Below are 12528 nucleotides of genomic sequence, written 5' to 3'. Positions count from 1 at the left end.
AGAAACAACCAAGCTATTTTAAAGGGAACCTGAGGTGAGAGTGATATGGATACTGCCATATTTATTTCCTTGTAAACAATGCCAGTTGCCTTGGTAGTCATGTTGATCTTTTGGCATACCTAGTGTGAGTCAAAACCCTGGAACAAGCATATGGCTAATTCAGTAAAACGTGAGTCAGCTAAGTCAGAGTATCTAATCGATATGCTTGTTCAGGGTCTATGGCTAAAAATATTACGCAGGATCAGGAAGACTGCCAGGCATCTGGTGTTGTTTAAAAGGAAATAAATATGGCAGCCTCCATATCACTCACTTCGGGTTCCCTCTGAGGCAACGTTTCCACAAGTGCGGTGTGATTCCGTTGTGGAAAACGCGTAAAAGAATTTGCATGCAGATGCAAATTTGTTTGTGTTTGCATACAAATTTTAACACGAAAACGCATGCATTTTTGCATATTTTTGTAAGTATGCGAATGTAACCATGTCAGTGCCTGTGTGCTTTTATATTAATTCTACGTGAAAACGTACACAAATTTGCATGGAAAATTCACATGGCGAAAATGCATGCGATTTACCAATTAATTACATTACAAGCGAATCGCACACTATCCTGCGGTGTGCGAATTCTGATGGCTCTGCTGTGCAGATTTTTTTCTGCACAGCGCACCACGCCGATTTTTGGGCTAGTGGAAACAGGCCCATTGACTATTATTGGCTATGCGAATCTGCAGGCAGAAAACACATGCAGATTCGCTCTAGTGGAAAAGGGCCCTGAGACTTTTGTGTCATACATGAAAAATGAATCAAAATGGAACAGGTGCTAATTTAGTTTTTTTATTTTGGCACATATAAACACAACAGTGAAAAATGAATAACATTAACATACAGTAAAGTTTGTGTGATTGTTTTAAGTTCCTCTCTGTCAGCCAGCCACCGCCATGGCGACTTTCCTTTAATTCACAAATTATAACGAACAGCCTTGGTTAGAGGAAGTACAGCATTATTTTATTTTACATAACCTACAAATATACACACATTACTTTTACAGTAGCAGAGCAATTCTGTAAACAAACCAAAGTTTTCATACAGCATTCTTGGTCTGTTAGAACCACTGTCTAGTCTCTAATCACCAATAAACCCCAAAAAATAAATATCACATTTATCCTATGATTGTATTTTCAACATTTACAGTAGTAATAAATTATCTTTCAGGCCTACAAACAGACTGAAAACAACTCTTCCACAAGAGAATACTAATGGCGGCTAAGAAGGCCAATCCATCTACGGCAGAGCTTTATACATAATTTAATCGTTAGATAGCAATTCTTGATAGCTCGTCAGCGTTGGTGTCAAAACAGGACATTAGTCTGTTGCTACTTAGATCAAAACTACAGTAAAAAAAATTCCCGCTGCTTCAGTAGGTTAACTACACAATTTTATATTCTAAGAACAACTTCCTTTTTTATGTAAAGTGTGTCTGAAAGGGTTAATAGTTTTAGTTTTATATTCTCTCTTTCACAGGCTTATAAATCATTGAGCTGTGCGGCTGTTCTTACCATGTGATGGCAGCCTGTAATTCTGTTAACAATCTCCGTGCACTTTCTGTACCAAAAGCGATGCAATTTTTTTTAAGCGCTTTATATTGTAAGCATTTTTATGGACCACTCGAAAGTTGCGCTCTTGCAAGCATGCGTACAATATGAAAAAACACTTTATAAAAAAAAAAATGTATTAATTGTAGTTGTTTTTATTTGCTGCTATGGGCAGTAGTGCTGCCTATACCTTTTTTTTATTTTTTACTGGGTCAGTAAGTATCCATGTTATATTGCAAAGCAGAACTAAAAAAAGGTGATCAGTCAGGTGCCAGCAGTTTTAGGAAGCCAAGCGTAAGTTTTATTGGCAAAAATAGGGGCACCTTTGTGACAAGGACAAACTGTTTTGGTCAACTTCATATCTGAATATTCTATTGTTAGTACCTTGCAGCCGTAAAGGTGCTCATATATCTGGTGATGTATGGGCAGATCGACCAAGAGACAGATCTCTCTCTGATCAGATCAGAGAGAGATCTGTTGGATGCCCATACACGCAGGCCAATTCCTGATTGATTTCAGCATGACATGTTTCGGGAATTGACCTTGTGATGCCGCCTCCATCACTCCCCCCCAAGTTTAATGTCGTGAAAAATTAAAATCGTAAAAGTAGGTATACTGAATAATTTACTGCATCTTTGTCACTATGATGCCTCTTTATGTCTAATTGTTCAACAGAATACCCAACTAGCTTGGGGTGACCCAAACCACTGAAAAGGATGGAGCTATCGTACCTTTTCAGGTTGACTTCACAGGGGCAATTTCCCTCAACACTTTTAAACCATAGGGTCTGTCTACACAGAAGCAGTAAGTTGGAGGCATTATTGTGGATAAAAACGGAAACTTGCAAAGTATGGACTGAGGAGGTGGGACAGAACCAATGATTTCTCCTCATTTTTTCACAGTGAACAACAAAACCCAATATAGATGTGTGATTATGAGAGTGGTTTATCTGCACATGCTGGGAAAACTGCTGTATGGGTTGTTCAGTTGTTCTGAAAACTACAATTATGAACGCACCCTTGCTATATTTATTCTAGACCTCAAATCTGCTGGTCCAACCAGCAGGGGGAGCCCCTAACCCATAAACAAATCATTTAAAGCGGACCTGAACTCAGAACTTGTTCTCTGCTCTAAAAGATACACAACATCATAATAACCTTTAAAGAAAAACATTTCTTTGTTACAGCTGATACAAATCCTAAAATAAATCTGCAGTGTTTCTACTTCCTGCTTTCATGGAAGCAGTCATATTGTTAACATCCTGTGCTTTGAAATGAGCTGATCTGCCATGGCAATCAGGTGACAGGGAAGAGATCAAGTTACAACTTGTGATTAGACACAAATGAGGGGGAATTAGACAGGCTAAGCTCTCTAAATACATACAGGGTGCATTTCTATAGGTTTTCCCTGTGTCCTGTGCAAGAGTTCAGGTCCAGTGTAATACTGCATATTTTGTGAATTAAAAAAATTAAATAAAAATGTATAAAAAGGTATTTATCCTAATAATGAAATTCAACAAAATTAAAAATTAGGTTCCCTTTTATCCAAGAAAAAATATATATTTTATCTAATTTGAAAAGAAGATCAGATTCAAATGATCCCATAAAAATATCACCATGGGAGACATTCATTCTCTGCAATTAGCGTGAAATCCTGCAGCGAGCCTGATAGGCAGCAAAGGAAATTTGTTTTCTTTCCACTTCCTAAAAGTGAGTTTTTGTTTTATACTTTTTGTCTAAAAAGGAAGAACAAAGTGGATCTTTAATCCTATTATTTATGTTCCTTTCCTCGAAGGAATGCTCTGGCATTTCCATATTTTGTTAAACGATTTCCTCTGGCTTCAGAAGTAATATACCGTTATATCTGCCTGCACTACATTTGTGTGGTCAGGCTGCCATGTTGCAATGATCTCGTGACGAGGTAGCAAAGGTCACGTGGATCTCGTCAACACAGCTGGAAATAATTTGCTCAATATTTGGAGTTTTGTAACATATTTTGCTTTGGTAAAAAATCCAAAGACTAAGACACTGAAGCGAAATAAAAATGTGATATAATGAATTGGTTGTGTAGTACAGATAATTACTAGAACATGAGTAGCAAAGAAAATATTCTCATATTTTTACTTTCAGTTATATAGTGTTTTTATAATATCGCATCATTGTCTAATATTTGCAGTTTACACACTACTCAGTATTCTAAATGATTTTACAGAGAGGCTATTGAACTTTTCAACTGTCCTCTGGAGAAAAAAAAATACAGTGACTGACATTTGAGATAACAAGCATCAGAAGACAGAGCTCTCTGTGACTTTGAAAGTCGTGGAGCTCAATAGCTCTTTTGCATAGATAACAACTGAAGTTTCTTAACTCTTCCTGTACTGGAAACAATATTAAACTTATGTCTCTGCTCCTAATGTTTTATTTCTTAGCTGTACTACACATACAAATCATCGTATCATAATTTTTTTTTCGCTTCAGTGTCTCTTTAACCTTTTCGGGACCATGTGCATGAGATCCTACGCCGCACTTGTGGCTGTTCTAGCCTGATGCGGCGTAGGATCTACGCCGGCCCGCAATTTCCGCTCCCGACGCGATCGTGCGCACCCGGAGGGGGAGATTAAGCTGTCATATGACAGCCGACATCTCCCCCGAGTGATCAGCAGCCATCGCGTATGGCTGCTGATCACACGATCACTACGATCGCCGTCGGATCGTAGTGATCTGTTTGACAGCTGCGGCGGCAGGGGGGGAAAGAAGAGGATCCACTCACCTCCCTGCTGTTCCAGCGACGATCGGCGCCCCCCTCCGCTCTAGCCGGCATCTCCGCTTCATCTGACGTCAGCGCCGGGTCCCGGCTTGATGACGTCATCAAGCCGCGACCCGGAACTGCTCGTCAGACAGAACGGAGATGCCGGCCGGAGAAGAGGGTCCCGTGCGGCTCATCGCTGGAGCCTGGAAGGTAAGTGAAGGCTGCTGGCAGAAGGGGGGGCCCAGGCCACCAAGGAGGGACACAATGCCAGGCAGCCACACACGGGATCCGGCCGCCTGACCCCCCCAAACGTGCGCACCCCCTTCCCGCGCGAAATGCCTGGTCCTTAAGGGGGGGTAGGTGGCCGGTCCCGAAAAGGTTAAAGGTAGTCTAAAGCAAAATTAAAAAAAATAAACAAACAGAAACTCACCTAAGGAGAGGGAAGGCTCTGGGTTCTATAGAGCCCTCCCATTCCTCCTACGGTGCCTGCGTTCTAGTGCTGTGTCCCCCATTAGCAGTCTCCAACCGATGGGTTGGAGACTGCTCTCTGCTGCTGCAGGAGGTTTCGTAAGTGTTCGGGAGCCAAGGTGCTCCTAAAGACGGGCCGCTCCATACTGTGCATGTGCCAGCACACATTCTCGTGCATGCGCAGTATGGAGCCGCCCATCTTCAGGAACACCTTGAAGCCTCCAGTGGCGGGGGATTTGACCAGAGGAGCCAGTGCTGGAAGGAGCAGACCGTGAGAGGAATAGGAAGGCTCTATAGAACACAGAGCCTACCATCTCCTTAGGTATCTGTTTTGTTTTTTATTTCACTTCAGACTCCCTTTAAAGCCAGCCTGTGTTAATATAATACTGTAAGTTGAATGCATATACAGATATAATGGGTGATGACAAGGGCTTGCCTGCACTCTGTTTTTTATCTGTTCTGTTTCTAATGATGGAAAAAGGTGTCTGCGCCCTGCATTTGCTTTCCTCATAAGTTAAAATGACTTGATTCCACTGAATCTTTGCACTGCCTCCAACAGTCATTTTATAGTGCTGCTTTGTATCTAAAATAAGAAATATGACTTGTTGCTATGAGCAACAGCTATACATGCTTCTTACACATGAAGCCCTGGGCTGCAGTTTCCTCTCTATCACAGGAAATAGTGTTATAGGTTATTTCAAGACAGCTGCCCATAAACCCTGTCACCAATATCACATGACTAGAGATGGCAACAGTTGGTCAATCGGAGCAGGTTTAAAGGCAGGCCTGAAACTCGCTTCATAGGACACCAGGCAATTTAAGAGCAAAGGAAAATGACATTGAAGTCAGATATCAAGCACTCACAAGATGGCAACCTGTAAAATGTTTTCACAAGTTTCTTTTACTTCACAGTATTTGGACACGGTCAGATTAAGAAAGGTACAGCCTCGTTTTCTTGGAACATATCTGTTTACATGACTTCACTTCCAGCACATGTTCCAGAGGCAAAGACAATAATGCAACACATCTGAACAATGGGCAGAGCCACACTTATGACTTTTATACACTTCTGCAGCTAAACGGAGTAGCCGGAATCGCTGGTCTAAAGTCTAAAGCCCAGGCACTGCTGTAACCTCAAGCCAAACAATTAACTCAAATGACATCCATGTAGTCTATCCTCTGCTAGAGTAGCCTATACAGAACTGCAATTTGCTACAGAAAACCTCCTTACACAATTTTTTTTACACAACGAGAAGACTAAGACTTTGTTCTTATGGGCTTCTGCAGGCAGGGGTGTAGCTACAAATCGTGGGGCCCCCCAACAAAACTTTGATTCACCCCCTTTCCCTTGCCTAACCTTGTTTCATGACACTTGCAAGATGTGAGGACCACCAAGTGTGGGCATCACAATCTTCACATCCATAACATGGGTAGCCACAAAACTCTGAAGGACTTTATCTGAAGGATGGACATCTTTGTCGAAGGGAGTGAAGCAGTAGTTGGGTCTCCCTTACAGCTCTGGGCCCCCCTGTTTGCAGGGGCTGCTCCCCTATAGTTACACCTCTATCTACGGGTATCTGTCACGGTCGTTTACTGCTGGGATTGACTGACCCCTGCACTGAGACGAATGGGATCGTTCATCTCAATGCGTTCACCATCTTTTGATGGCAATTGCACAAAGGTCCTCGATCACAATTCCGGGGATTCTGTAGGAAGCGTCCGGTGGCAGTTACGTTCGGCAGTTCCGTGCTCCCCATGGGGCTCAAAATGGGATAAAACAAGGGGAATCTATGCCAATTGCTCAGCTGCAGAAAAGTGTGTAGCATCGGCTAAATGCCCCACAGCCAGAAGCCCATGTGAAACGGTCCTTGCATTCTGTCCTTTTACAAATGATGTCCACTGATAAAACAAGGAGCGGGGGCATTGAGGAAGGGATGAGACATGCTCCTTTTTAACTGATTTTTATCAGAATCAGTGTTAGAGCTACTATGGAATATTTTACAAAACTGGTACAATGTGCACCTGGAAGGAGATACAGGTAATTGTGGTTCTGAGGGAGTGGTGCTTCTAGAAGTTGTGAAGCCTGGACACCTGGTGGGTTACAGGAATCCACAAAAGGATTTACTTTGTAGTGCATTCTGCGGTGGACTTTTTTCATCCCTTTTGGTCCACTGCAAAAATTCTTAATACAATTCACGGTAACGTCAATGAATACTCTCAGAAAACAAAGTGTGAGTGCCCTTTATGTGACGCAACTGAGCTCTTAGCAGCTGTTTGTGGATGGGATACCCTCTGAACTCTAGACAACGTTAGTCAAGCGGCAGAATTGCCCTGGATTTTTTATATATTGTCTGCCATTAGGTGACACCAGTTGTGGTGTAAAGCATAAATGTCAAACCAAATCTGGCCCACGGAGCCATCAGATTTGGCCCTCAGATGGTTTCCCCATTATGTTTGGCCCACTCTAGACCATCAATGTAAGCACTAGTTCACCAGGGAAGCCATATGGGGAGGGTGAAAGCACTAGGTACCAGGGAAATGTATAGGAGAGGGAGGAGGCCACTAGACACCAGGGAACTGTATAGGAGAAGGAGGGGGGGGGGGCACTGGACACTAGGGAACTGTATAGGGGATGGAGGGAGGCTGTTAGACACCAGGCAACTTTATAAGAGAAGGAGGTGGCCACTAGACATTGAGGTTGGCCCGGGACTTGGTCCCAGAGCTCAATTTCATCACGCTTTGTGTTTGATACCCCTGGTGTAAAGTGAGGATGTCTGAAAGATCAGTGAATTTGCCTCAGAAGAAGCAAAGATTACCCCAGCGAAATGGTCGTAAGGCCATGCACCACAGGTGCCCACTGCCTTCCCCCGATTCCAGCACAGCTCCCACGATAAGTAGCCATGATACAATTGATTGTTGCATTTACCTTTGCATTCACAATCTGCATAAGCATTTTACTAGATTGTCTTTTTTTGAGCTTAATAAACTGCATTGTGCCGGATTCCCTTTCCCCCTCTTTTATGCTCAGTGTATTAGAGTCTGTGCAGCACCCTCAATGAGAACTCATTCTTAAAGGGAACCTGAAGATATTTATTTCCTTTTAAACAATACCAGTTGCCTGCCATCCTGCTGGTCTATCTGGCTGCAGTAGTGTCTGAATCACACACCGCATGCAGCTAATCTACTCAGATTTTTGTCAGAAATCCCTGATCTGCATGCTTGTTCAGCGCCTATGGCTAAAAGTATTAGAGGCAGAGGGTCAGTAGGACAGCCAGGCAACTGGTATTGTTTAAAATGAAATACATATATAAGCCTCCATACCACTCTCACTTCAACTTCCCTTTAGGGGAACAACCAGGGAACAATCGAGGACAACGAGGTTTTATTACAAAAACAGTTCCGTCTCCAGGTGTATACTTGACACTAACCTTTCCTCGTCTACCTGTATGTTCTAATGCAAACCTTTCACACCTGATTGAGGGCACATTTTGCTAGAATGATAGCATACAGGGGAAACATCGAGCACCGAAAGACGACCACCATTCAGAATCAAAGCCAGGAAACATTGTTTTAGTGCATGTATGCGTATGGCGCTCATGTCAGATGCAAATATTACTTCAACTAAATTGGACCTGTCATCCAACAGATTACATGCTATAGAATAAGGAAAGGACTGTTTGGATCCTTGATGGTTACTTGTAACCTCCAAGTGCCTGTAGAATGAGAGAGACCAGAAGACCAATGGTGCAGTATCATTGGACAAATTGGTTGATCAAGTGAATAAGTAATATACTCACAAAGGTGGGTTGCAAAAACTTGCAACCTCCGCCTGAACCTGTGAGAATGTAACCATCCCCGCTCGGTGTCCCAGGTCTGTCGGTGCTCGGCGTACCAGGTCTGTCGCTCTCCTGTTTATAGTTGTGATGACTGTAGGGTCCTCATGGCTATGACCCACTAGGGGTGTGGACTATGCTAAAAGACACTGGTGGAGGCACCCTTGTTGATTCTTCACTGTAAGCTATAATACGGATGAGAAGTGTAACGTCTTACCTTCTCAGAAGGACAAACCAAAAATGAAAGGAAAAGGTATGTTTTATTCATGCACAACAACGCGTTTCAAGGTTCCTGGCTCGCTTCCTCGGGTCAATAAAAGTGCCTAGAAAGCTTTCAGTCTCCAGCGTGACCGTCTTTAATTGCTAAATTAATTTTTGGTTTAACCTTCTGAGAAGGTAAAATGTTACACTTCTCACCCATATTATGGTTAACAGTTAAGAATCATCAAGGGCACCTCCACCAGTGTCTTTTAGCTATAGAATATGGTACATTTTAAGCAATACACAATATTTTAGATGACTAACGTTTGTGTTTTTGAGGCATTCTGATTTTATAGGTGCTAAGAATACTAACAGAACATTTATATTTGATGAATAGACTCAAGTCAAGTCAATATAACAATTCCCTTTTTGCGGTTATCTCGCATGATGTATCTGACGTTCTTGAATATAAATACTTTACATTCAGTCTGAAGGACCTAGCAGCGGTTCAAGGCTACAGGGAGGTAACACTGCATGCAGCCTTTACGTCAAAAGCAGCTTGTGGATCAATGAAATCCAATCCCATACACTAGTACTTTCAGTAACCTACGGCCCAAGTATAGCCATAACTTTTTTTGGTTAGTTTTGGGTTCAGTGGGGAAGGGTTATAGCTTCAGTTAGGTTGTTACTACTGTCTATTTCCACTTGGAAGATATCCCCTCACAACCTAAGTTTGTAATGGTGCAATTTTTTTCTTTAACGCTGTTCCCATTTTTGTTGAAGAGATTAACCCACTTCCTGTCCCTGTTGTGACATTTACCCACTTCCTAGCAGTAAAGGAAAGTGAGGACACAGATCGGGACACAGACAGCAAAAACTACTCAAAACAGATTATAACCCTTTACCACAATATCCAAAACTAAAAAAAAAAGAAACAAATTTGTCACCCCTCGCACACTCTCAGTGTAGTCTTCACTCTCCAAAGAAGTCTTATGTAAGAGTCTCATTAATCAAATTAGTGCTACTTTTTGCCATAATTTATCTTCGCATAAAACTAAAAAATAACGGAAATAGCAGTCATAACTTGTGGTTTTGTTTGGTATTAGTCCCTTTAAGCTTGCTTGATAAGGCGTCTTCTTCTTCAGAACTATAGAAATTGTTGTGTGGACTACAGGAGAAGAGTTCAGTCTTTGCTTCAGAAGTCATGTCGAGTAGGTCGAAGGAATCACTAGAGAGGAAGCTGTCATCGCTAATCACACTGGAGGGGCGGCTGGGGCTCTTTGGTGCTTCGGCGTTGGGAAAGATCAAGTCTTCCATGGAGTCTGAGAGCTTGAGGGACGAGCAGTCTACTGGCAGATCCAGACTGGTTGAAAACCGTCCGTTCTTTTTAAGTATGCCTTTTTTCCTCCTTGTGTGCCTTTCTGACCTTGTTTTCTCTTCTGAGACTGCGAGGTAGGTCTTCTGGCATTCTACGGGCATTATTCTCTCTGGGGAAGATGAATACCCAGACTCTCTCTCAGATGTCTTCTTCAGTATCCCTTTCTTCGGCATGTTGAAAGCGCAATCGACAGTCACTGATATGTGAGACTCGTAGGCGGACACGTTTTCTGCTTCTTCACTCAGTTCCATGCCATTCTGAGACCGGTTTTCAGAGAAAGTTGAGGAGTTTAAAAACGAGCTGTCAAAACTGCTCCTTTTCTTCAGAATTCCTTTCGGTTTCTTCCTCGAAATGATAACTTCGGGCTCTTGTTGGGATTGATTGATATCGTTCTCCTTTTTGGACTTTCTGAGACAGGCTTCAAATTCTTCCTCCTCCCTGTTTTGGACTCTGCTCTGTTCTGTTTTTGTACCTTTGTAACCAGGTGTGTTCTGGCATTCGATGTAGCGTGCCAGCAGAGGCGACTGACATTCCGTAAGAAGGTGACAGTCACACACCACCATGTCGTAGCCCCAATTAACCCACCAGTGATTGGCAATGTCTTCAATGGTTGCTCTCCTGGCTGGGTTCACCGTCAGCATCCAGTCAATCAAACCACAGGCACCTGTAATAAAAATATTTTTGTTTTTTATTCCAAAATGTCATATAGGCAAAATATCTATGGCTGTCACAAATGACAAAGAATACAGTGAGTGACAATGGTTAGCTTTCTCCCTTATTTCCATGCCGATCAAGTGTTAAAGAGACTCTGTAACAATTTTTTCAGCCTTAGTTCTTCTATCCTATGAGTTCCTATGCCTGTTCTAATGTGCTGGGGCTTACTGCAGCTCTTCCTAATTACACTGTCTCTGTAATAAATCAATGTATCTTTCCTCTGTCCTGTTTGTCGGGCTAAGGCTTTGACTGTGTGGAATGTGCAGGGCTGCTTGTGATTGGTAGAAGCGATACACACCCTCTGCAGGCCCCCTGCATACTCACACACTATGCTTAGCTGAGCCTATTAGAAGCTGGTTAGTTTGTTTGTAAACATTGCCTAAAACTGTTAATTACAAGCCAGGATTGCAGCAGAGAGTGGCAGAAACAGCACAGAGGGGCACAGGAGAAAATAAGGAATAGAATGGTATGCTTTTTAGTGTAAGAATATTAGAGTACAGATTCTCTTTAACAACTAAGGACATATTTGGTTTTATTATTTAAAATTGAACTTCAAGTAGTAACTAGATTAAGGCCAGGTCTTACACTTGAGTTTTGCGGTGCGATGCTGGGCTTGCACCAAATCGCACTGCAGAAACCAGCTTTAATATGACCCTTAGCCACCGTGTGGCGACAGGCTATATGCATAGCGCCGCCCCCCGCTCAGTGATGTACTCCCTGCTGGGCACGTTGCACCATGTTCCCATCATTTACACCAGGGGTCCCCAAACTTTTTCGGTCAAGGTCAACATACTTCAGGTCAACATATTTCAGATTGCTGGGGGGCTGGAACATACATAAAAAACATTGCATTAAATCTAGGTATTGATTCCCCCAATCATGCCCGGAGGAGACCTCCCAGCAGCAGCCATTCAGTCATGCAGCGCTCGAAGAACGTCTTTGTGCACCGGACAGTGAAGCATACCCAGGTGACAACCTGCCGTCCAGTTAGACAACAGGGTCACCTGATGCAGAATTGGATTGGAAGCCAGAGAATGACTGCTTGCTGGCTTCTATAGTATGTGGATGGGTGGTGCCAGCAATGCTATTCTATATGCAGGCCACGGCGGGCCGTAGTTTGAAGACCACTGATTTACACTAACTGCATCGGCCATGGACTTGCATTGCTGCATAATCCGTGAGATAGGCACGATCGTGTGGCAATGCGCTGCAGTCTTTGCATTGGGAATGCATAGTTTCGGATACTGCCAGCACACCATGTTGCACCGCGTTAAATGTGCAAGTCTCCATAGACTTGCATTGCCCTGAGGGCAGGGATGCAGCAGGGAAGCCTAACCTGGGACGACGCAGGCCACAGGTTTAAAAGGGGCTTTAGAGTTCTTTCACACTAGAGCATTGCATTTACGGAAACCAGTTTGCACTAGTGTACACATTTTTTTAAATTTTTTTTATTTTTTTGCATTTAGGTTTATTATTATTTATAGCTATGCAAAAATGCAGCTTGCAGTGGATTTATAAAACAAACAAGCTAGAAGCAGCACATACTACTGTAATGCGTACGTCTGAATGATCCCATGGAATTCTATGTACTATGTGTT

At 42.8% G+C, this 12528-nt stretch overlaps 1 protein-coding gene across 1 annotated transcript in view; it reads right to left on the bottom strand.

Annotated features, from left to right (window-relative positions):
* Window positions 1–842: 842 nt before the first annotated feature.
* LOC137532277 (NUAK family SNF1-like kinase 1) overlaps window positions 843–12528 on the bottom strand; it is a 55973-nt gene continuing 44287 nt past the window's right edge. Inside the window, exon 7 of the mRNA XM_068252615.1 lies at window positions 843–10880. Coding sequence (XP_068108716.1) covers window positions 9916–10880 — 965 coding nt within the window. The 3' untranslated portion in view covers window positions 843–9915. The remainder of the gene's footprint in view (window positions 10881–12528) is intronic.

The sequence above is a fragment of the Hyperolius riggenbachi genome, chromosome 9 (assembly GCF_040937935.1).
Source record: "Hyperolius riggenbachi isolate aHypRig1 chromosome 9, aHypRig1.pri, whole genome shotgun sequence".
In the NCBI taxonomy this organism is placed as follows: domain Eukaryota; kingdom Metazoa; phylum Chordata; class Amphibia; order Anura; family Hyperoliidae; genus Hyperolius; species Hyperolius riggenbachi.
The sequence above is the reverse complement of the archived record's forward strand: the minus strand, read 5'-3'. Positions and strand labels throughout refer to the sequence as shown.